The following is a 25,906-nucleotide window of genomic DNA, read 5'->3' as shown; positions in this document are numbered from 1 at the left end:
TGTACGCATCACATAGCTTTGACTGTTTTGATTGATTCCAAGTGAGAAAATCTTAAGATTCAGAGAACGGCTAATGCACATCTGAAATGAGACTTCATAGAGTGCTGCAAGAATTACACATTTTTGTAGGCCAAAACCCAGAAACGAGTTGGCATTTTTGCACTTCCGGTTCCATCGTCCTGAAGTCTATGTGTATTTTGAAAAGGTTTTGGATAAATGCCTGAAATAAGGTCTGTGGTTAACACAAGCTCAAGAAGTTTTCACAGTTTACTCTACATTAGTAACCTAGAGTGTGTGTTTTTTAAAGCCTTTACTTTTATATTAAACATCATCATGCTGAACAGGAAAAACTCATCTACTTACCAGTCTGATTTTACAGCCTTTGGGCCAGATTTAATAAACAGGGCAAATTAGCATGAGAGCGCAATCCCATAAAAGTGCAGAGGGGAGTGGAAAGTTCTGCGGCTGATCTACCGACAATACGCAAATTAAAGACACAGACGGATGATTTCCATATTAGGGATGCAACGATTATAGATTTTGTTGGTACGATTATCGTCTGAGGAATAATCACGACTTGATCAATATAAAGCGGACTATTTTCTTTAAAACAGCGCGTTCACAATCTGCTACTTAACTAGAAATTTCTAGAGATGGTCGCCATCAACTGTGCGCCTCAAAAAGCAGCCCGGAACAACAAACCCTTCAAGCGTTCCGCGACAAATAGTTCCTACCCTACCAAACATTACGATCCGCTTACTGAATATAGCCTGAATGTCAGTATTAATCATTATACATCGGTGTCGAGTTAAATGCTTCTGAGATACTTTAACAGCAAATACGAACTGCTTGCAACTTATTTGTACTCGAATAAAGCAACGTTTTTCAAGTTAATTGGCTAAATCCGTGAAATAGTCATCTTTTATCTTTTATTATATAGTCACAAGTAGGCTATTGTTTTGAAATCCACCCCAAAGAAACAGACTACAACAACTTTGCATGGATGTGATCTTTAATGAATGGTACATCCGATCCTAGCATTTTACATTCTAATATTGACATGGATTTAAGTTTACAAACCAGCTAATATACACAAAAAGCATTTAAATAACAGTGAATGATCATAAAAATAATTACAACTGCAAAGAAGTCTCCAGCATACATATAAAATAAAGATACAAACAAAACCCAAAAAACAAGTGGATCAAAGCCATGCATTTAAAGTTGGATTTTCTTTGCAGCAACAAGCCATGATCTTGCTTATTTTGGCCTTTTGACGTGTGTTATTTGCAAGCCATTGCAATCATGATTTCCAGTGAATGGTGCATATTCAATTAGTTTATCCCTGCTATTCATAACAAAATGAGATGTAGATGTTTATGGGTAGTTAAAAAAAGATTTTAGAACAGTTATGCCACATGTAATTATATAAACATGATAATGAGCAACAATCAGAATCAATAGACATGAACAATCAATGCTTACTCAATGCCACATTCTTTTTTCTTCTATACATGTACTAAGTGCAATCCATTTTAAATCAAGGGGAAGGGTCACATTTCAATGTGCATCAGTGAAGCATTGTGAAACTTGCATCGGTGTGGACAGAGTGTACCGAAAACATGTTTCAAGTCACGAAACCCTAATCAAAAACTGGTATGGCATGTAAAGGTCAGTACATGGATACACAGTGAGTCTGACTGGATGTGAAGACGTATGTGTGGATGCATGTGAAAGTATTAGTAAAGAACACTTGGAGAAAGTGCCTGTAAGAGTTCAAGATTCTGCTTTCTCTTTTTGTTTCTTGCTTTTCTTTAGAAAACAGGGCGCCTTGAACTTCTTTTTTTTCTTTAATGGCGATTTGGAAGGTGAGCCCTCTGGGGTGTTGCCTGCAGGCTTGTTGGGCGGGGCTGAGGGCGTGGTTTCCGAAGTGTCAGTGGTGGACAGGGCCTTCATTTGTTTTTCTAGCTCCTCCTGCTGTTTCTTTTCGTCGCCTTTATCGTTTTGCACAGCATCTGTGATTTTTCCATCTGTATATAAATGCAATTTAAAAGAAAACGGAAAAGAAATAGTACAGTAGAAATAATGAAAAGAGAAAAGAAAAGAAAAAGCAGTTAAGCATTTGTCAAGATGGTTAGGGATGGAACAGAAGCAGCTGCTATGACATTACAGTTTTGGCCACCATGCTCATTCAAGTTGTGTGCAATGTCTTAGTTTCTATATACTCACTAGTGAGACAAGATCTCAGTACCAAACGATTGTCCTACAAATTATAATACAGGGACAGAGACAGACAGAGAAGCACAAAGGTGTGAAGACAGATGGAGGCCATAGTACAGAGCTGAAAATGTCACGCATAAAAACAAAAACATGAAAACTGAAATGAAAACACTGACACAGACTTGAATACAGACATCCCATGTTACCGTACACCCCCCCCCCCCCCAAAAGGAATAGTTCACCCAAAAATGAAAATTTGCTGAGAATTTACTCCAACTCAGGTCAACAAATATGTAAATGAGCTTATTTCTTCATCAGAACAGATTTGGAGTTGTATTTCCTGAATTAAAATATATATTTTTCCAAACGTTCATTTTTAAGAGTAGATAATATAAATAAAAAGTAAAACTCTGGTATTCAGTAGCAAAGTGACATCAAATCAGTACTTGTCTAAGGATGTGTACTGGAAGACAGTGGGTGTTTATTGAATTCTCTTCTTTAGTCCAGTGGGAAAATCAATAAAACATCAATACTTAGGCTAGAAATCAATGGGTTACAAAAAGAGAATGAGGGACTAAACTACATCTCGTCATCTCGTACCGTCCTGCTGGCCGTGTTGTTTGCGCTGCACCTCCTTGCGGTACTCATCCAGCGCCTGATCCGTCAGCTCATTGAAGGGATTTGGAGTCTCTGGTTCCAGTGTGGCTGGAGGCTCCACAGCCTCGGGAGACTGGAAGCCCAATGATCATGTTCACATAATCAACACATGCTCACAAGCAAAATCATTTAGAAATGGATTTTGATCAATGAAAAGTGCTCACTACAGATACGTACATGGTATTTTTAAGCTGCAGGGGGTGACAGGGAGATGCCCCTGTCACTGCCTCGCCACCAGGAGGCGTTCCGGGTTTAGAGGGGCGAAACGTCAATGACCGATGGTACCCGGCTGATGACCCTGCAGCCTGCCAATTCGTAGGCACCGGAGGAGGTGCGTCAGGCAGCAATGCCTTAGCAGGTAAAGATCTACCTGTGTAATAAATGCAATGATTTCAAGGTGCAAACGTAATTTATGCATATTCATGAATATAATTTAAATATTATTGATGAAAGACGCAGTTCATGTTCAGTTTTTTTTGGTAAATCATCTCTCTACATCTGCTGATCTTTCTCCTTTTTTCCGTGTGACTATTCTCTCCTCCCTTCACTGCCATCTTGCTCCTAAAGGTGAAACTGAAACTACATGTTGCAACACTTCTGCCACTACAAACACTGTCTCTCACTGTTGGTAAGACTACCATTCTGTGCCATAATAATTGAAATCTGCCCTCAGTTCTGTTGGTAGTTTGAACAGACATGCAGTAACAACTAATGATAGCAACTGATTATGATCAAATATGTATTTTTTTCTGGAAAAGTTTGGACTCCTGAAAAAATTGATCACGGTTTCCACAAAAATATTAAGCAGCACAACTCTTCTCAACATTGATAATAATAATAATAAATGTTTCTTGAGCAAATCAGCATATTAGAATTATTTTTGAAGGATCATATGACACTGGAGTAATGATGCTGAAAATGCAGCTTTGCCATCATAGGAATAAAAGTTAAAATCGAAAATAGTTTTAATACTGTAATAATATTTCATGTTTCACTGTATTTTTAATCAGCATCTGTAGTGTATTTGCTCAAAATGCATGTGTTGTCCACTGTGGGATGATTTCCTGATTTCACTTTTTACATCAATAAAATCTGCAGTTTCAATACAGATGTTAAATCCCAATGACAGAAAAGCTTACTGTACCTTATTTCTAGTCTCAAGCACCTCCTGTGGGTTGGTGAACAGAGGGACAAACTGGTTTGGATTCTCGATCTTAATGGCCAGTCCACTGCCCTGTGTGATTTCCTCTGCCTTCTGCCACTAAAAGAGGAGAAATCAACACAGAAGGAATTCAGCTGCTTGACCAAAAGCATGTCAGTCATTCCAGGAAGACACTCTGCTGTTAAAAAGCAGACAATTTAGGGGAAATATGACAGGGAAATATGCAACAGATTGAAAAATAACCAGCAGAGGGCAGTGCAAGCACTGCAGTGAGTTTGTAAGACAATAAAATATCTCCCCTGCATTGCAGAGAATGAGAAAGGGAGGTGGGTGGAACATGGTAGAGGAGACAGCAGAACAGTAGTGCTCTCACAGTGATGTAACGAATACGCCATTATTCTACCAATAATATCCTATGATTCACAGTAAGTCTATTTTCTGAACTGCAACACACCCACAGGCTAGTTATTCAAAAATGCAATACTGAAATGATACTGGCAACTACCTGTCTTACATTTTCAGAGGAAAATGTGACTGATGCTTTTGCAAAACTCACCACCACAAGGCCAGGTTGTTGTTGGGAAATTGTTATCTGGTTGTTTCTGGTGGTTGCTAAGTTAAAGGAATAGCTCAGCCAAAAATTAAAATTTGATCAATCAAACTGATTTACATCTTGGATGGCCTGAAGGTGATTCTTCATTGGAACAGATTTGGAGAAATTTAGCATCACTTGCTCACCAATTAATCCTTTGCAGTGAATGGGTGCCATCAGAATGAGAGTCCAAACAGCTGGACATTAATCCACAAGTAATCCACACGACAAAGAAAAGATGTGTTTTTAAGAAACAAATCCATCATAAACCGACGCCTCTGGCCATAATCCACAATAACGCCCACAGTCATATTTGTTTAAAACTGTTTTGGACTGTTTTCACTTGTAAACAGTGCTTGATCTGTGCATATTTCTCGCCTGATTCAGATGAGATTACTTTTTCACTAGAGAAAGCTATATTTTAGCTGGAAGCAAAGGTTTGAATTTAAAAACATCTTGATACATTTCTTACAAACATGAATCTTTTCACTTCACAAAATGTTCATTGATAGACTAAAGTCATGTGGATTATTGTGATGTTTTTATCAGCTGTTTGGACTCTCATTCTGACGGCATCCATTCACTGCAGAGGATCCATTGCAGAGCAAGTGATGTAATACTAAATTTCTACAAATCTGTCCTGATGAAGAAACAAACTCATCTACATCTTGGATGGCCTGAGGGTGAGTACGTTTTCAGCAAATTTAAATTTTTAGACGAATTGTTGAATAAAGTTTTTTTTTTTTTCTTTTGCACACAAAAAGTATTCTCGTATAGCTTCATAAAATTACGGTTGAACCCCTGATGTCACATGGATTATTTTACCGATCTCCTTGCTACGTTTCTGGACTTGGGAACATTTAAGTTGTATTGCTGTCTATGCAGGGTCAGACAGCTCTCAGATTCCATCAAAAATATCTTAATTTGTGTTCCGAAGATGAACGAAGGTCTTACGGGTTTGAAACGACATGAGGGTGAGTAATTAATGACAGAATTTTCATTTTTGGGTGAACTAACCCTTTAACCCTTAAGTATGAGTACAGTTTAGTGGTCGATGCTAATAAGTTTAAATATGTAAATGTAAATATTTTTCACACTTTGATTATGAAATTATATGAACCCTACCCATTACTCCTATTGTAGTACAATATCAGCCATACTCAAGTTATATAAAGTTTACACAAGTTCCATAAATTCTCTCTCACCGTAGTCCGATGTCCCGGACTGGCCTGGTCCTGGCTGACTTTCTGATAGACATTTGGGGTGTTCAGCCATCTAGTCTTCTGCTGTTGTCTCTGGGCATGGGGATGGAGTCGGGGGTGAGGCTGAACTCCGTCCTCATGAAAGGAAAATGACGTGACGGTGGCAGGAACCTCCACCTCTCTCCTGGTTCTGGAGCGCTCCAGCAGCACTGGGAAACGGTAGGCGTATCCTGTACGGTAACCCTAAAGAATGATGACCAAATGTTCAAATGTCAAGTCTACCAGTAATAAACTCACAATGTGGTAAATAGCTCTGGGGCCGGTTGCATAAACTGCTTAGACAAGTCTTAAAAATCAAGCCATCTAATTTGTTTTCTTCTAGACTGGTCATACCTGTTTAAAGTCAATAACAAAAATGTAGATTGGCCCAATTTTATTCAGAAAAGTGAGACTGATTATCTCTTGGCTAACTGCTAGTTGGTGAAACTAGCTCTTAAGACACAGTCTTAACATAGTGTCTATGTTTATGCAACTGGCCCCTGGTCTAGATTGGCTAAGTTTTTAGACGAACCAGATTGTCCAGCGTCCTCATCAATGCTTCAAACTCATGTTCTCCCAGCCTGCTCTTGTGCATGGGGCCGAAGGTGGATCCGGCCCAACCCACAGTTCCTGTGGCGACTGGCCTGTGAATGTTGCGGTCCAGCATGATTAGGTTTTGTTCCCCTCCAGCGCTGCACAGTGCTGCCACCTGCCAGGACAGCACAACACTGCAGCATGACTCAATATGGACAAACTGCATTCTGCTATTCACCTTCTGCACTTTTTTTTCCACTTTTCACAATCCTTTATTGTGTTTCTCTCATGGTTCACATAACTTTTGACCAATGGATTTCCATGACTTTTCCATGACCTCTCCAGTCATTCATGGAATGATTAGAAAATTTGAAACCGATTGCTGAGGCAGATTTCCCATGTGCAATTTGCTTGAATTAGTAGATTCAAACCATTGTAGTTATTAGTATACAGATATCAGCAATAAGACCTTCAAGTGACAGATTTATCACATGCTTTACATTGGTGTTTTTACTCTACACAATCACGCTATATGCAGCTGATGGAATATATAGCAAAGCGAAAACTAGAAAAACTAGAAAAAATGTATATTTACTGTAAATATTTTCCTACTGTTCAAAAGTTTGTGCTCAGTAAGATTTTTTTTTAAAGAAATTAATACTTTTATTCAGCAAGGGCACATTAAATTGATAAAATGGGACATTAAAGACTTTTATAATGTAATGTATAACTTCTTTTCCAATATTTTTATTTTCCACAAAAATATTAAGCAGCACTGGCAATAATAAGAAATGTTTCTTGAGCAGCAAATCATCATATTAGAACGTTTTCTGAATGATCATGTGACACTGAAGACTGGAGTAATGATGCTGAAAATTCAGCTTTGCATCACAGGAATAAATTACATTTTAAGAATATATTAAAGTACAAAAAAGTTATTTTAAATTGTAATAATATTTCACTGTTTTTACTGTATTTTTGAAATAGAAAACATTTTAAAAAATCGTACCGACCTCTATGTTATGAAAGGTAGTGTATTTTTAATATAAAATTTTTATTATAATTTTTATTTATATTTATATTTATACAACAAATATGACTTTGTGTTTCTATTCTGTGTTTCAGTTGACTGACTCTGAGTATTATCTCTCTTCACTCTCACTCACTCTGTCCTACTGTCCCACTAATCTTCTCTTATATTAATATTTTGCCCTCACAGGAAGGGCTGTAATTTGTTTTTTTTTCTTACCTGTATTTGACAGGCGGTCTGGATGTGGTAAATTGTGTAAAAGGCCTCCTCCACTGACTCTCCCAGTGCCACGATTCCATGGTTCCTCAATACCAACACCTGTACAAGAATGCTTCATCAACCCATTTTCCACCTTGAGAGCCTCACATCATCACGTTCTGAGGGAGCAGGATATTTACTACCGATAATCTGTGTCTGTAATCTAGGATCTAACCTTGCATGTAGGGCCGAGGCTCTTCTGGAGTTCCACTCTGTCCTCTTCTGCCTCCATCACTCCATTATAGTCATAATAAGCTACCTCGCCCACCAGCAAAGCCTCATGGGATAACGGTAGAAGGCCACATTTCATGGCTGATACCTACATGAAAGATTAATAGTGGTGAGTTACAGAAGCAGACCAGTGCTAGAATAATAAAACCCACATATTAAGATTAATGACAGAATGTATTAATGGCAGCTAAAAGTGCTACCTAAAGCATTTTAAAACGTTAACAATCGACAGCTCTCAGGTTTCTAGGTAATTTGAGCTTCTAAATAATATGATAATAATTATATTGATTATTAATATTTTTAATAATGGAATAATACATCTTTTTGCCATCAGTGGAAGACTGGACTAGACTAGTAATAAAATAAATATTAGTCATTTATGTGTATCTATTTATCATTTATAATTCACAAACCTGGGGGATAAATATAAAATAAATAAATAAAAATAAACAAATAAATACAAGTCATTTACATGTTTCACAAACATGGGGTAAAATAAAATAAAAATAAAATAAAAAATAATTTACATTTATGTGTTTTGCAATGCTGGGGGAGAAGGTAAGGTAAGGTAAGATAAGATAAAATAAGATGAGATAATAAAATACTAGTCATTTATGTGTTTCACAAACTTGGGTTATAAATAATGGATGGATGGATAAATACGTTTAGTAATAATATTTAGTTACATTTTCAACTACAAATTATTTAATTTAAATGCCATTTGTTTAGATCAGGGACTGTGTGTAGAAAACAATACTCCACTGTAAGTTGCTGTTTCAGCAGTTGGGACTTTTCGTAGGCAAGCGCGTGACGTACCGCAGCTATGGCTGGAGTGTGGAGGTGCAGCAGGCAGCGGACGTCCGGTCGAGCTGAATAGATCGCAGAGTGCAAGCTGAATGCAGACAGATCCACTCCCAGAGTAGTGCTGCCTTTCTCTACCACCTCCCCGAGAATATTCACCTTCACCTGGACATCATAGAGAGTACATGCTTTAATGAAGCTTTCACTTGAAAAATTAGATCCAACTGCATAATTGACTACGTTTCCATCATGTTTTAATACATTTTATAAAAAAAGAATTTAATAATAATTTCAATATACATTTATATTTCAATACAAAAAGAATAATTTAAAATAAAAATGAAATGACTGCATTTTCCCTTTAACTGTGAACTGCATTGTTTCTTATTTTATCCATTACAAAATGTACATTTTTGACAGTTTGTACACATGCATGAAAACGAGAAATATTTTCATGATTAAAGGGGTCATATGATGTTGCTAAAAAGAATATTATTTTGTGTATTTGGTGTAATGAAATGTGTTTATGCAGTTTAAGGTTAAAAAAACACATTATTTTCCACATATTGTACATTATTGTTTCTCCTCTATGCCCCGCCTTTCTAAACGCGTCGATTTTTTACAAAGCTCATCGGTCTGAAAAGCGAGCTGTGCTCTGATTGGCCAGCTATCCAGTGCTTTATAGTCTTTGCAACTTTAGGGATCTTATCTATTCACGAACCGCTTGTAACACTCCAAAGAGAAAGGAAAACTTGAAATCGCATCATATGACCCCTTTAACAACTTCTAGTGCCTTATTTTTCCAACTATGTCCAAAATATGTCCAGAACATGCTGAATCTTTCAGTTTTATCAGCAAATACTACACACAATCACTCCTTTTTCTGGTGACCTTCATTTGAATGCTTTTGGCCAGTTAAAGGCTGTCATAGGGAGCCATGTTGCAGGACATGAGAGGAACAAGTTTGGTTAGTGTGTGTTTGCAGACACTCAGAGTCTCACCAGACTGGAGGCAGTCACCTCCCCGTAGGCCAGACCATCTGGCAGCACCAGGAAATGTTCCTGCTCTTTACTAACACGCATCTGCAGAAAGAAAGAGATGCTTTTATCTAAAGCAACTCACGGTACGCTTACAGGAGCATTCTCCCTAGAGGAACCTGTGGTTAAAGGGTTAGTACACCCATTAAATTCTGCCATCTCTTACTCATTCTCATATCCGATCAAACCTGTGCAGATTTATCTAAGATTTTAAGAGATATTGACTTTTATTTCTGTCAGTCTGTTTCACACAAAGCTATATTTGTACTACAGTGTACAAGTCCTTACTTTTATGGTAAGGACTTCCACAGAAGAACCCCTTTTATTTTTGAGTGAACTATCCCTTTAAGAGTTCTGATTTTCATACTTCTTGTGAAAATCAAACCAGCAACCTCATTTAGCAGACCTGATCACAAAATCACTTCCTGTTAAGATAGGCTTTTTAAAGACACTCAAATCCTTATAGATTTAGCATAGGAGATATGAATAAGTATGCTAAAGGACATTTTTTTAATCAGCTTAATGTGCCTCAGAATTGATAGACTGGCAGCTGTGTGAAGTTATTTAAAGTGCACTATATGTGAACTTTTTTATTATCATAAGCTTGAGTTACATAACAGTTTAAGAAGACACGTACACTACCGCTCAAAAGTTTGGATTTGGAAAGATTTCACTTGAAATAAATTAATAATTGTATTCCGCAAAGACACATTAAATTGATCAAAAGTGACACTTAAAAACATTTATACTGTAAAAAAAGTCTCTCTTTTTTGAACTTTTTATTCATCAAAGAATCCTGAAAATAAATGTATCATGGTTTATTTAAAAATATTAAGCAGTACAACTGTTTTTAACAGTTGATAATAATAATAATAATAATAATAATAATAATGTTTCTTGAGCAGCAAATCACCATTTCAGATTGATTTCTGAAGGATCATGTGACACTGAAGACTGGAGCAATTATGCTGAAAATACAGCTTTGCATCACAGGAATAAATTACATTTTAAAATATATTAAAATAGAAAATAACATTCACAATACTGTCTCTACTGTATTTTTGATCAAATAAATGCTGCCTTGGTAAGCATAAGAGACTTCTATCAAAAAAATGTATTTTCAACCTTCATTACATTGTTAAATCAATCAAGCTCATAGATAAAAGTTGTCTGATCAGCACGTAGTGAACAGTGAGCACTTTTCAGGATTCTTGGCACACTGACAGAAGGTTTTATGGGTCATGTTTCCTTACTGTGAGGCACGTGTTGGCCAGCTGGGCCCAGCCGTACAGATCCACCAGACGGTGTACGCTAGCCAGCTTGCAGCGCATCAGTCTTTCCCCCTTCACCATGGAGCCCGGCTCGCATCCGTGCAGATCGTTAATGGGGGTCACCATGGTAACAGCTGTACAGGCATGAGCAACAAGACAAACAGCACGAGTGTGTGTCAGTGAAAGTCTTAGTGATGAAGGAATTTGCATAAAAAGAGCAGCACTACAATAGTTTGTCTACTGCAGTTTAAGTGGTGTGACAGACATCAGGTTATTTCACCTCAAAACCCTTTTCACGAAAGACAGAAAAACAGCCATTTGAAAAGCACAACTGAATTTACTTCATGAATTAAATTCATTGTGTTTGAAACTAAAACTCCTCTTACTTGTAAGTGTCTGAATTGAACAATAATGATATATGAATGAACGTTGCATGAAAATAAAACTCCATGGAAGCTTGTTTTTGTCACGGGATTGAAAAGTAAGAAAGTAATTGCAATTTTTTTATCTCACATTTCTGACTCCCCCCCCGCGCAATTCTGAGACTATATCTCTCAATTCTAACTTTTTCTTGCTATTCAGAATTGTAAGAGATAAACTCAGAATTGAGATGTTACTTCTTAATTCTGAGAAGTCTGAATTTTGAGATATAAACTTGCAATCACCAAAAAAAAAAAATGTTATAAAAAATTGAAATTACCATTTTTATTTTTATTCCATGTCAGAAAAAAAAAAATCAAATTTGCAAGATGTAAACTCAGAATCTCTCGACGTAAACTCGCCATTGCAAGATATAAACTCAAAGTCAGAGTTGTGAGAACAGTTTGCAAATACTTTTTTAATGATTTTATTCTGTGACAGAAACAAGCTTCCAAAAAACTCTTATTGGGCAATAGATATAAAGAATACTTTTGTCTTATATATGACAATAATCCACATGATTTTACAAGTGAAAGAGATCACTAAGCAGAGAAGGATGTGCAGTATTTTTATGAAATGTAGTGTAAACACATCAGGCTTTATTTATGAAACACAAACAGAACAACCTTCTGAGTAAATCATTTGTAAATCCTTCCCAGGTAAATGACTGCATGTGTTACGTACTGGATTGAGTGATGGGCAGCGAGGCTGGAGATCCGTGAGTGGCCATGAAGTCTGCAATCTGTCTGAGAGCCCACATATTGGAGGAACTTCCTTCTTTCTTCATCTGCTCCTGAATCAACACATCCAGCTCCTCTCTAAAGGACTAAAACATACAAATAAGATTCAGTACTCAGCTACACAATGCACTAGTACACACAAATAAAGGAAAAAGCACATTGTGCACATAGCTGGTTGTTAAATAACACGTCCATTAATTTATTATAAAAAAAGCAGCATTTTAGGCGTACATTTAGAGATATTATTACAGAATGTAACTGGTAACCTTTTTTTTTTTTTTACCTTTTTTTTCTTTTTGCTCTTTCACTTCAAGTTTGGTTAAGATTTTTTTTTTATGTTTTTGAAAGCAGAATTTATACTCACCAAGGCTGCATTTATTTGATCAAAAATACAGTAAAAACAGTAATATTGTAAAACATTATTACAATTTAAAAGAGCTGTTTTCTATGTTAATATGTTTTTTAATTGTATTTATTCCTGTGATGCAGAGCTGTATTTCAGCATTATTACTCGTCTTCAGTGTCACATGATCCTTCAGAAATCCTTCTAATATGCTGATTTGGTGCTCATTATAAAAGTTTAAAACAGTTGTGCTGCTTTATATTTTTGTGGAAACAAAGTTTGAAGAACAGCATTTATTTGATTAAAAAAAAAAAGGTTTTACTGTCACTTTTGATCAATTTAATACACCCTTGCTGAATACAAGTATTAATTTCTAAAAAAAAAACGTAATGTATACTGTAACCAGATTAGCATTTCCTTAAGAAAAAAAAACAGTATTAAGGTTTCACAAGTTTAGCTTTTAGGCTTTTTATATGTAAACGAAACACTGCAATACAGTCTTTCCCTTTCTTTTCTATCATTATCAACAAATACCATGACAGTCTTTAGTAAATGTAGCTATAAATTGCTAAACGTATATGCAAGAATAACTGAAGCAATCGCTAAAGTTTAATCTCAAAGTTCTTAAAAAGTCAAAAGTTTACAAAAACTGTCAATAGACTGAAATATATTTCAGAAAGTCTGAATAGAATTTATGAATAATTTGTGTTAAGCTGTTTAGACTGAATTAATTTCAGATGTTTATTACGGAAGAACAGGAGTTTAAGAAAGTTTGTAATAAACTTTAACTAGAATGTTTGAGGAATATCAATACAGTTTTACCTTGTAAGTACTGTAATAATTACACAAGAATCAGAAATGTTGTATAAGTTTTAAATAAAGCATTAAACAATGACAGTCGGTCACATATTTAACAGTTGAATGCAGCACACCCAAATACAGTATAACAGACATAAAACCCTGATAAAACAATACATTTGTGAACATACGGAAACAAAGAGCAGGAAGAATTTTTGAGTTACAGGATCCAGTACAGTCCACAACAGAGAAAGAAAAATAATTGACCTCTTCAGTTCTGTCCTTCACTCAACACGTTCCCTCCATACGGAGTGGTTTTTATTGTTTTGCACCAACACCTAAAACTCCCTGCACTCTCTATGTTTTCTCCTCCCCGGCTCTCTCTCTATCTCTCTCTCTACGGCTGCAGCTGTCCGTGGTGATTCAGGGCAGATTATATCTGAGCTGTGGAGATAATCATATCTTTGGGAACCTAATGAGGGGGAAGGGGAGAGAGGACATAGGGATTGGAGGCAGGACATTAAAGGGTGGACAGAACAGGCGAATAAAAGGAGACAAACCAATGTGGGTCCTCAGCGGATGGGAGATATGCTGTTTCAGTGAGCTTTCGAAAGCTTATAGCAGCCACTTGAATGCTGGTTCACTTCTACAGCCCTACTTATAATCATATAATTCCTATTATAGCGCAAAAGCAGGATACTGGAAGTAAAAACCTCATTCATTTTCTCTGTAGAGAAAATGTATTGATGGTGATAATATATAAAACCTTCAAAGCATAAATAGCAGGAGCTCAGATAAATATTTTAAAATATAACTGCAAATATATAATATTTATTATTATTAATGTTAATTGCAAATCTCCCTACACTCTTAAACTGCTTATATATTATCATTAACTTCAAACAAACTTATAAGCAAAGCAAAGCAAATTTATTTATATAAACTTATATAAATTTATACAAATTTAGTGATGAATCCAAAATTACCCCTACAGTCTTAACATGATCATCAAGCTTTGAGGAAAGTGAACCTAGCTGAGCAGTGACATAGAGGAACCTACAATCAGTCTTCTCTCATTTAATTGAAGTTGTTAGAGAGCCAGAGCTTAATGTCAGTATAGCATTCATGTACTTTATCCAAAGAACATGATTCATCTAGGCTCACAGGAAAATAAAACTGAAGATCATTGGCATAACAATGGTAAGTAAGACTGTACTTCCAAAAAATGTTGCCCAAAGGAAGCATAGGCAAAGAGAACAACAGCGGCCCCAAAATCGATCCCTGCGGAACACCACATACTAAAGGAGCAGATGTAGAAGAAAAGTCTCCTCACTGCACTGAAACTGTCCTGTCCTTTAACTACGATGCAAACCACTGAAAGGGCTGTGCCCTGGACACCAACCCAACACTCCAAATGATTAAGAAGAATCTTATGGTCAATTGTATCAAAAGCAGCCCTTTGATCTAACAAAATTAAAACAACATGTGATCCTGAATCCTACCATAATAGGATATCATTAGTAACTTTAAGTAGTGCAGCCTCGGTGCTATAGAAGGTCCTAAAGCCCGACTGGAATATATCTAATACCAAAAGTGTTCAAATATGAGAAGAGTTATGAATAAACCACTTTTCTAAAATCTTGGAAATAAAAGGCATTTTAGAAATAGGTCTAAAATTATTATACACTGTATGAACCAAATTAGTTTTTTTCAACAAGGTATGAAGAATTGCATGTTTAAAACTAGTTGATACTACTCCACTCATCAAGGAGCTGCTGATTATATCTTTAAAAAATGAGGAGGGAGAATATTTGACTTGCGACTACCTCCCTTCATTTTAGAGACAATGTCCGCAAGCTGAGCTGAAGAAACTGGTTCAAAGTGAGTGAAAAAAGTAGACTGTGTTGGATTTGGTAATGTGAATGTACAATTGGAAGTCTCTAGCATTACATTCCTTGAAGGGTTTAAAACAGACTCAATTGTGTCAAACATTACTTTTGGTTGATTTACATTATCTGAAAATTACCCTTGAGAAGAATTTCATTTTTGCATCCTTTACTGCCTTCTGATAGTTAAACAGGCATTTCTTTAACACCTCAAATTAAATTTGAAGCCGAGAACGGGTGACACTGCTTAACCAAGGTTGAGAGACTCCTTTACTTTTTTTAATTTAAGCGGGGCAACATTATCTAAAGCACGAGTACACAACTTATTACAAGCTTCAACCAGCAATCCAATATCATCCCCACCTGTGACATTGTCATTAAAATGTGATGAATAGAATTCCGAAAAAGAATCAGCAGTTGAAGACTTAAAGGGGTCATATGATGCGATTTCAAGTTTTCCTTTCTCTTTGGAGTGTTACAAGCTGATTGTGCATAGATAAGATCCCTGAAGTTGCAAAGACTAAAGTCTCAAAACCAAAGAGATATTCTTTATCAAAGTTAAGACTCTGCCATGCCCCCCTAAAACGACCCGTCCTAACACGCCCCCACATATCTACCTCACTATGTGGAAATATTTGCATAATGCCGCCCAAATGTTCACGCAAAGAAAGAAGGCATGGTTTCAGTAACCGCAGTTAGTGTTGAAGCAGCATGTCAGGGAGACGCTGTGTGTTTCTAGGCGAAAGCAAAAGCACTTTATTTGGCCTTCCGAAAGTAGATGCATTTAGATTACTTACATTACAAAATCACAAACACACACCAGCTTCATCACTGTGTCTGTCACGCGACTCTGTTCCCCTTTCGGGCTTGAACTGATGGTAAAACTAATGATTATGATTATAATAATTATTTACTGTCTTTACATTTATTTTGAAAAATGAAGCTCGCGATTATGGTAAGGGGCGTTACATTTCCGACTAGTGCTTGCGGTGTTCGGCCAATCACAATGCACTGGGTCAGCTGGCCAATCAGAGCAGACTGCGCTTGTCGGAAGGAGGGACTTTGTAGAAAACGAAGCGTTTGAGTGAGGCGGGGCTTAGAGGACCTACAATAATGTACAGTATTTGAAAAATAATGTGTTTTTTGAACATTAAAGCATGTCAACATATTCTGTTACACCAAATACACAAAATAATGATCTTTAAAAAAGCATCATATAACCCCTTTAATAGTCCTAGCATAATATGAATGCTGAGAAGAGGTTAGGGGAACAAAAGAACAAACAGCATCAAATACCACTGAATAATGATCGGAGATGCCTACATCTGAAACCTCTAAATTAGATACAGAAAAGTCATATGACAATACAAGATCTAATGTGTGACATTTCTTATGAGTAGGACCAGAAACATGTTGTATTAAATTAAAAGACTCAATAAGAGAAAGAAATTAATTAACCAGTGGCTACATAAATGCACATTAAAATCCCCAATGACCAAAAGTTTATCATAGCGAGACACCAGTCCAGACAGAAAATCAGAAAAATGGTGGATGAACTCATTATTGAGTTTAGGAGGTCTATATATTTAGGCACAAAAAAAAAAGAGTCCAAAGAATCAATCTTCAACAATTGTACCTCGAAGCTTGAATACACATTTCTGTGGATAGCAGTCTACATTTAAAACAATCTCGAAAAACAGTAGCAACACCACCTCCACATCCTGAGGTCCGAGGGGAATTCAAAACGTCACAGCCTGGTGGTGTCAAATCACCCAGAGACATCTGATTCAACCAGGTCTCAGTAATAAATAAAAAATCCAGCATATGCAACGTTAAAATGTCATTCAGAATAAAAGCCTTGTTTGATATGGAACGTGCATTTAAGAGACCCATTTTATAGAAGTTCTGTCTTTTCCTGTGGAGCATTGGCTATATATTTTAGCACACTAATACCATTAACACCTTGTTTCACATCATGTAAACCATTCGAAGAATAGCGGTGTGAGGACCAAATGACCAGAATGACTTATAATTAAAGACTGTAAGTTAACAGTTTTATATTAAATTATAGTTACTGTGATTCAACCAAGTAGTTTATTTTTTACATTTTTTTAGATTTTCACATATTTTTTGCTTCAAATGTTATAATGTTTCAATGAAAATATATTGCATATTTAAGGAAAACAGCAATTCTCTTCAAATAATAATTATAATTATAAACTCAATTATAGTTACAATTATAAACTCATAATTTTATTAATATATTATCATTTAAATACTAATAATATTAAAATATATTAACTCCAAATATATAATATTTATTATTTACTTTATTATTAATTGCAATTGACAATCAAATCAATCTGCTGCCATTTTTTTCAGTTGATTTTTGTTTAGGTTTTCATATACCTTTTGCTCTAAATCAAATGCTATAATGATGCATAGAAAATAAGTTGCATATTTGTTGAAATCAGAGCAAGTTTCTTCAGATAATAATAATATTAGTCATTTCAAATAATAATAATAATTTACGTATATACTCTATTTTCTTCATATATTATCATTGAAATATATTAGTTCTCATCAAATATAAAATATTTATTAATATTATTTATTATTAAGTGCAAATTACGCAACCAAAACAACGTTGTTGTTGTTTTATTTTTTATTAAGTAGTTAATTTTTTTGTTCAGATTTTCATACTCTTTTTACTCAGAATTGACTTTTTTGTGATTTCTCTCAGAAGTGGCTGGTTTGAATTTTTTTTTGCTTTTTTTGAACCCCTATGGAAAACATCAATGGGGGAAAAAACCTTCCGGAATCAAAGCTGCTAAAAAAGTAGATGATCAGCGTTGCGCTCTTTTAGCCCACAAGGATGTAAACACAAATCTGAGTCAATTCTCAAATGCAAATATATGAGCTTCACTTATTAACGCACACTTTCTTACTCACAGGGCTTTGCAGGAGACTGGAAATTCGTTTCTTGAGGCCGCTGGATGGCATTGACTGCTGGGGAGACTGGATCATTTCTCCCTCCAGACACTCCCCATCTACAGGACTGTGCTGGACCGGAGTCCCTTTAGGGGTGGGAGTTCTACTCATCTTCTTTCTCCCAGTGTGGTAAAGAGGAGAAGGAGGATAGAAGGAAAACAGGCAAAAAAGGAAAGGATAGGCAAAGCAGGACCAAGCGAGATGGCTGGAAGAGAGCAAGCAAAAAAGAAATACAATATGAAAATTATTCAGTTATAATCTGGAGTTATGTTAATGAAAGATCCTTATGCACATCATGGAAGAGTTTTATTTTACATATATGTGCATGAGAAGGACATATAGGCATGTTTGCATATTAATATTAGACGCACGTGCAAATGCACACAGGCAGGCCTGCAAAAACTAGATAAGTATTTCTTCACACCACACCCAAAGTCACGTGGAGGCCGCAATAACTGTCATACATCCAAACAGCAATACGCATACAGTAGTTCTTTATGTGCATTAGTAAATATGATCGATTAGTTTGCTTGAGGAAGCTCTATTTAAGAAATTACATATAGAGAAGCCTTTTGGATCGTGACTAAAATTGACTAGAGTGATGCTATTACTATTCCAGGATGGATAACAGATGATTGATGGCACATTATCTAAGACCATAAGCCTGAATATCTTTAATTTCTTAAAGTCCTACTCATTTTCACATACAGTACATAAATGGTCTTTCAGCATGGAAAAAAAGAGGGCAGAAATATCACCTGAACTGAAAAATCAACTACGTCTAAATTTTGGTGATGCAATTTTCTTTGGTGTTAAACAAATTCTCTTATCCAGGTTTTATCTGTGAGGCAATTATAAGTAAGCCACTCATATGGGTTAAATTCTCAAAAGTGTAGACTTCAGTTGTGTGGTGCTTTCAAAACACGGCTCTGTTTGTTTGAACAGCCCAGCTTGGCTTCACTGACTCAGCAGTAGTGTGAATTTGGAATGTGAATACAGTATGTGGCAGATTGAAAATAATTAGTGTTGTTGAGGCTATTACAATCAGCCTTACACCTCAGATTTTCATCCGATGAATGATAAAGCAGGCAAAAATAAAATAAAAAACTTGATGGAAGACTTTTTTCGAGTAATAAAAACCCTTGGCAATAAATAACTCAAAACACTCCAATACACTCAAAATACAGAAATATTGTGAAATATCATTACAATTTAAAATTACAATGCTGACAAAGTTAAATTTTCAGGGGCCATTACGCCAGTCTTCAGTGTCACTTGATCATTCAGAAATCATTCTAATGTGCATGGCAATAATATTTTTGTTGAAACCGTGATACATTTTTTTAGGATTCTCTGATGTATAAAAAGTTCAAAAGGACACAATTTACTTGAAATGTAAATCTTTTCTAATATTGTAAATGTCATTACTGTCACATTTTGATCAATTAAATGTGTCCTAGCTGAATTACCTTTTTTCATATCTGTGCAAAAACGAAATAAATAAATAAATATTGTCCTTGAACTTTTGTACAGTAGTGTACCGCGACAGTGGTGGTGCATATATATAAAACTAATTAAGCATAATTTTGCAATAAATATAATTCTAAATATGTCCATTTAGAACAAGACAATGTAGAAAACATGATTTATCTAAATTTTACTGTTTTATATCTTGCATGAAATTTTTGAAGGTACTAAACAACAACAACTATTTTCAAGCCATTTTAGAGCAAATACATCTCACCAGAAGGCATCTATATTGCCTAGCCCTACGTCTAAAATATCTAAAACTTGTTTATGAACGAACAAGAGCTGGTCTGTCCAAAACCACCTTGTTTTGCTGTATGTCTGCAGCTCAAATTAATCAGCAGATTGCTGTGTTGATACTCATTCATTATATATGATGTAGTCTTAATGCGGTGTGCTTGAGCTGACTATGAATCACACAAACAAACCACAGGTCAACATCAGGACCATCCTGATACCTGCGTGTCTCATGAACACACAGTATGGCACTGAGAAATAACTAAGCATTTGAACAGGACCATCGCGACCTGAATAAAACATGTGACTGGGAGCATGTGATCAATATGCAACATCTTCATTAGGTACACAATGACCTTACACCACAATGCACTGAGATTTACGCATCCCCTCCGTGAGCAGACACGAACAGCATGGCGTCTGCTAGGGACTGTGCAAAATGTACCCTTCATGCTCAGAGCCAGTCCAATCCAGACGCAGTCCCCAGCCGGCCCCTCTAGAGGCTCTCAACACAGCTCTATGTGAGCTGAATTTGAGGCCATATGATGTAGCTGTAGAGTTTCCTACTGCTGCTCTGATAATTCCCACCAATATGGTTAAAGGGGTCATATGATGCGATTTCAATTTTTCCTTTCTCTTTGGAGTGTTACAAGCTCTTGGTGCATAAAGAAGATCTGTAAAGATGCAAAGACTAAAGTCTCAAATCCAAATAGACATTCTTTATAAAAGTTAAGAGTCAACCACACCCTCCTAAAACGGCTTGTTCTAACACGCCTCCACGTCTACGTCAATATGTGGGAAGATTTGCATAACGCCACCCAAATGTTCACGTAACGAGAGAAGGCGTAACTTCTATTCTCGCTGTAGTATTGTTGCTGCCGCCATGTCGTGAAGATGTGTGTGTGTTTGTGTTCTGTGTGTTTCGTTGTGAAAGTGAAAATACTTTGTTTGGCCTATCAAAAGAAGACACGACTAGAAATCAGTGGTTAAGTTGTATTTACAACACTGTTCCAGAACAGTTCAACCCAAATATTCAGATGTGTGCAGCACATTTTATGGAGGACTGTTTCCTGATCCTGGAAGAGTAGACTAAAATGCCGGCTGTTCTGACTCACAAACTGTAAGTACGTTTTCATTTTAAGAATTTGCCACTGATGATTCAAACGCGAGTTTTGAGCAGTGTAGAGTAGTTGCTTGGTGTTTGCCACTGGATGCAACAAATGCTTAGTTTATAATGGGATTTAATGTTTTTGTCTCATCGCTCTGGCCGGGACACGCCATCACAGTATGGTAAGGGGCGTAACATTTCCGTCACACGCTTGAGGTATTCGGCTAATCACAACGCACTGGATAGCTGGCCAATCAGAGCACACCTCGTTTTTCAGACCGATGAGCTTTGTAAAAATCGACGCGTTTCAGAAAGGCGGGGCATAGAGGAGAAACAATAATGTACAGTATGTGGAAAATAATGTTTTTTGAACCTTAAACCGCATAAACTAGGGATGCACGATATATCGGCCACCATATCGGTATCGGCCCATATCGGCTCATTTTTTCTGTTATCGGTATCGGCCTGATAAGAAAATTTGGCCGATATCTTAAAGCCGATAAATAATGCATTATTTCCTTCAGAGACACTTCAGATGCGCGCTGTTCGTTTGCAGCCTTTTGTGCAATTGTACATTGTAATATTGTGTTTATTTGATGTATATCTGATTTATCTCATATAGAATGCGATTGGTTAAGTTAAAAGAGCGCTTCAGTTTACCAGTGATCATCTTTAGCTCAGCACACGCAGCCCAAACAGCAGTGCACAACATTAATAACTATGATTGGGAATGTCGTGTATATAACATTCTAATGAGAACATTATTATAATAAAACGTTGGGAATTCTTTGGGTTTAGTTGCCGTGTTTCAGCGCGTTGTTATGGGAAGAGCGCATCCACAACAGGATCACACATTCTGACTATAGCACGCAATAACTGCATCATTTTGTACATATATAAGTTGTAATATTATGTTTATGTTGTATTAATATTAATCTCAGGATGCATTTCCTTGAATTAAATAAGCTGCCAGCAAAACGCTTCAGTTTACCATGTTCATTCAGCTCTTCAGCTTCAGCACGCGCAGCTCAACGGCTGCTATTTAAAACAGTGGTATTAATTTGTTACTTTTTCAAAATCATTGATACATTATTAATAACAACAACCACTTGTATTGTTCTCTTATTATTTTCATCAACAATATGGTTTAGTAATTAAAATCATTTAATTATTGTCCGTGCAGAGGCTATTCCGTTTTATTGATCTATGGCGCATTCATTTTGATTCTTTACACGTGTAATGATGTCCAGTGACTTGTTTGCATTATTTATGCATTATTTTATTTATTTGTAAGACTTTTTTATGACTAAATTTGGTAATGGGAGAGTAAAAATATTTTTAAAACGTACACCGTTCAAACTAGGCTGCTTATGTTGAAGTGTTTGGGATGTGGCTTTTAATGATGAGACCTTTTTTGTAATCAGGCTCTCAAAAAGTATATAACAATTTGGATATAGATTTATCGGCCAACATATCGGTTATCGGCTTTCAAAAATAAAGAATAATCGGTTATCGGCCAAAATTTTCATATCGGTGCATCCCTAAAAAAAAATACCGTCATGTACCGTGAAACCGGTATAATTTTGAAAAATACTGTGATATAAATTTTCGGTCATACCGCCCAGCACTAATTAGAACATTCAAGCAGTTTAAAAAAAAATTTTTTTTTAAATGTGCCATAGAGAAAACATTGCTGGCGTGCATCACGATACAAATCAATGGCAATAACATTTTAAGATATGTCAGTGCAAGTTAATTTCAGTTAAGACAGTCTTGCACCAGGCTTAAGCCTTGTCTATGAATCTGCGCATTAAAGATGTTTTTAGATAAAATTCTGTGTCTGTCCCTCCACCCGAGCAGGCCAGAATACAACCGAGGAAAAATAGGTCAGGCTTAGCATTTGCTTGAGCATAAATTTATGATTTATTTCTAAAGCCCTTAATTTAATTTAGAAGAACGAGTGATAGACTGCAGTGACTCAGAGAAAAAGTCTCAGACTGATGGATGTCACTGATGCCCGTTTTCCACCGAAATTGTGCTGGTTCTCATAGCCAGCAAAACTGCAAACAACTCGAGAACATGCAAAGATTTTGTCTTATTTAAACACATTTTAACATCCAGTGCTATTTAATTCAGGATCGACGCAGTTTTGACACACCCATCAAAAGTTACAACGGTCATAACTCAGTCAAGTAACATCCATAAATGTTTTTGGGTAGACGGAAAAAGTCAAACCAAGTACCTAATTTTTTTTAACATTCACTTACGCCGGTTGCAGTTTCTGGCCCAAGATTACCATGTTTTAGGTGGTGTAGCCAGTTTTTTTGAGGTGGGTTAAAGGGGGCTTTGGAGGTGTGGCAAAACTTAGCCAATCACTATAATTAATCAATATAACCTAATGCTTGTGAACTTACCTGAGGCCTCTGCTTGTGCTGTGACTGGCTCTGTGTCTGACCCTGCGTCTGCTCCCAGTTGCCCCGGGCCCGGCTTCCGCCCACTGAAGTCATCATTTACAGTATATACAAATAACAGTATTTACAAAAGGAATAACACCTTTAAAAGAGAAGCAGATGGGAAAATGTTACTGACAACTCTCCAAAAAATTCAAATAACAATCGTAAAAACATCACACGGTCTCGACAAACCACTGAATTAACATTAAATATGCATGCAAATAACAACGCTACACCATGTGTAGCCAAAACTGGAAGTAAACAACGTTGCTGCCTGACGCACTACCCATAAAGCGACGGCCCAAGTTTACCAGAACACCAACAGAAATTAAATTCTAGGAACTTAGAAAGCTTTGAAAAACAAGACCAAATACTGTTTACAAGTCAAGCTGCAACAAGTCAACCATAAACGCGCTTCCGGGGCTCAATATCCTCAGTTTAAAGCTTCTTTAAATGCACACAAAAACACCGTAGCCCTTCACATTTGGATTAAAATTACACCAAAAACTGTCCACCTGATGCAAGTTGCGAAATATTGCATGTGTGGTTATGCCAAACAGCCCACCGTAGCAGCTCTGCGCATAAGGAAATGTGGTGGAAGAAAGCAACTGCGCACTTTAGATCGCGCACAGAATCGGCCAGCGTGATAGAAGCACGCGGGACCAGCCGCGGGAAAACAGACGGACAAAGCTGAACAACAACAACAAAAACTCAACGGCCTTTGAACGGGCTGAGGGCGAGGATGTAGCTGTCAAACTGAGACCATGTTGGAGACGTGAACACAACCACACAGTCCATGGGTGAAAGTCATTTTATATTTCTTGAGCACTCACACTATTCCATACAGTAAATAAAACAAGGATATATGCAACAAGTAAAGTGTCTAGGAAAAGCAGCACATAAAAGGCATTCGTTTCCATGCATTGGAACGTAAACATTACCTAAGAGTATTCAATCTATCTGTAAAATAAGCATCCAACAGGTAACCTACATTACCTGTAGTGCTCTACATCAGATCTGCATACTGGGAATCCCATATTAACTTACCGACTAAAAAGTAAGCAACTGTATAAACTTGGTTAATAATAGAAAAAAAAAATCTTAGGAGGTGAAGGATTATGATAAGTCCAGGCGATGGGCCTTGGAAAAGCAACTCGATATAAACTCAAACATGCAGATCTAACGATACGATATGAAAAATGCGCACAGTTTTTTATAGTGTTAATAGGTTATTGATACGTTAAATAAAATAGACAAGAGCTAGATTATGGGTGGCTTCCGCTCTGGCCGAGTCTAATAACCTCATGGCCGGTTATCGGGCATCATGATGCTGCTGCTGCTGCCCCAAAATTAAACTTTTCCGGTTGCTAATCAACTATATGGTTTCTCAGCGTAGATTAAAGAATAGTTGGGTAAATTGTTCGTTAGATTATTCGACACGATAATATTTTGCGTCTGCAAAACTGGAATGCACACGCCCCCCGGGGTGAGGCGCACTCCCGTCGGTTCCCCTGTACACTCGACACCGAGGCTTCACCGAGGCCTACAGGCCCCGAATGATAAAAAATGAACAACAGGCGAGGTACTAACCAAAGACCCGGCTGGATGTCAGAAATGTGGAGATAACGCCGACCGACGGAGGCTTTATTGTCGACCTCCTAATCAGACGGAAACAAAACACGAACTCCTTCGCGTCCTAAATCGATTCCCCAAAGCCGACAACAAGGCCGAACCGACTCGCGCAGACAATAAACGAAAGGCTCAAAATGTACCTGTTTCTCTTCCACAGCTGACACCCGGATCACCGCGTCACGTGGTTTATCACAGCCACTGCGGCTTCACGCTCAGAGCTCAACCACGTGACGCCAACGTACGCATGTATATATATATATACCAATAGTCTATAATAACAACTTAAACCAGAATTATGCAATATATAATGTTACCCTCTAGCTGTAGTTGGGTATTTGTAATGCAAAAGCCTACCTGATCATTGATACTGATGTCAAAAAATACTTATGACAGCCTACATATTCCGTGAATAAGGACCTTGAAACTAATTTTAAATTAACTTATTTATTTAGAATAAACAATAAATAAGAACAGAATAGGTAACATGGTTGCAAATGTAGCCGTAGGTCGGTAGGTTAACTTGTTTGGGACCAAGTCACCATTTACATACGAATCTTTTGATTAAAACTAGTTACTTGTAACCAGTGCTGGGTAGTAACTGATTACACGTAATCTGGATTATGTAATTAGATTTGAACAATTAAGTATTTGTGATTAGATTAATTCAATTTTAAAGTGTTCATAAACAGATTACAGTTACTTTTTTGTAGATTGCATATTACACAATGGCAATAAAT

At 36.7% G+C, this 25,906-nt stretch overlaps 2 protein-coding genes across 2 annotated transcripts; both read right to left on the bottom strand.

Moving 5' to 3' along the window:
- Positions 1-1,013: 1,013 nt before the first annotated feature.
- On the bottom strand, positions 1,014-3,518 carry LOC107599628 (gamma-adducin-like). The gene is made up of 3 exons (XM_016291280.1): positions 3,501-3,518; positions 2,821-2,950; positions 1,014-2,030 (listed from the first exon to the last, which is right to left on the bottom strand). The coding sequence occupies exons 1-3, from the start codon at positions 3,516-3,518 to the stop codon at positions 1,777-1,779; spliced, it is 402 nt and encodes a 133-aa protein (XP_016146766.1). The 3' UTR covers positions 1,014-1,776.
- A 494-nt stretch (positions 3,519-4,012) lies between these two features.
- Positions 4,013-18,437, bottom strand: LOC107599627 (adducin 2 (beta)). Its single transcript, XM_016291279.1, has 10 exons — positions 18,174-18,437; positions 12,139-12,280; positions 11,017-11,168; positions 9,728-9,808; positions 8,742-8,891; positions 7,870-8,013; positions 7,656-7,754; positions 6,405-6,581; positions 5,837-6,076; positions 4,013-4,138 (listed from the first exon to the last, which is right to left on the bottom strand). The coding sequence occupies exons 1-10, from the start codon at positions 18,321-18,323 to the stop codon at positions 4,013-4,015; spliced, it is 1,461 nt and encodes a 486-aa protein (XP_016146765.1). The 5' UTR covers positions 18,324-18,437.
- Positions 18,438-25,906: the final 7,469 nt, after the last annotated feature.

This window comes from Sinocyclocheilus grahami, unplaced genomic scaffold (genome assembly GCF_001515645.1).
Source record: "Sinocyclocheilus grahami isolate Dianchi unplaced genomic scaffold, SAMN03320097.WGS_v1.1 scaffold269.1, whole genome shotgun sequence".
NCBI lineage: Eukaryota > Metazoa > Chordata > Actinopteri > Cypriniformes > Cyprinidae > Sinocyclocheilus > Sinocyclocheilus grahami.
Note: the sequence above shows the minus strand (reverse complement) of the source record. Positions and strands in the feature narration are given on the sequence as shown.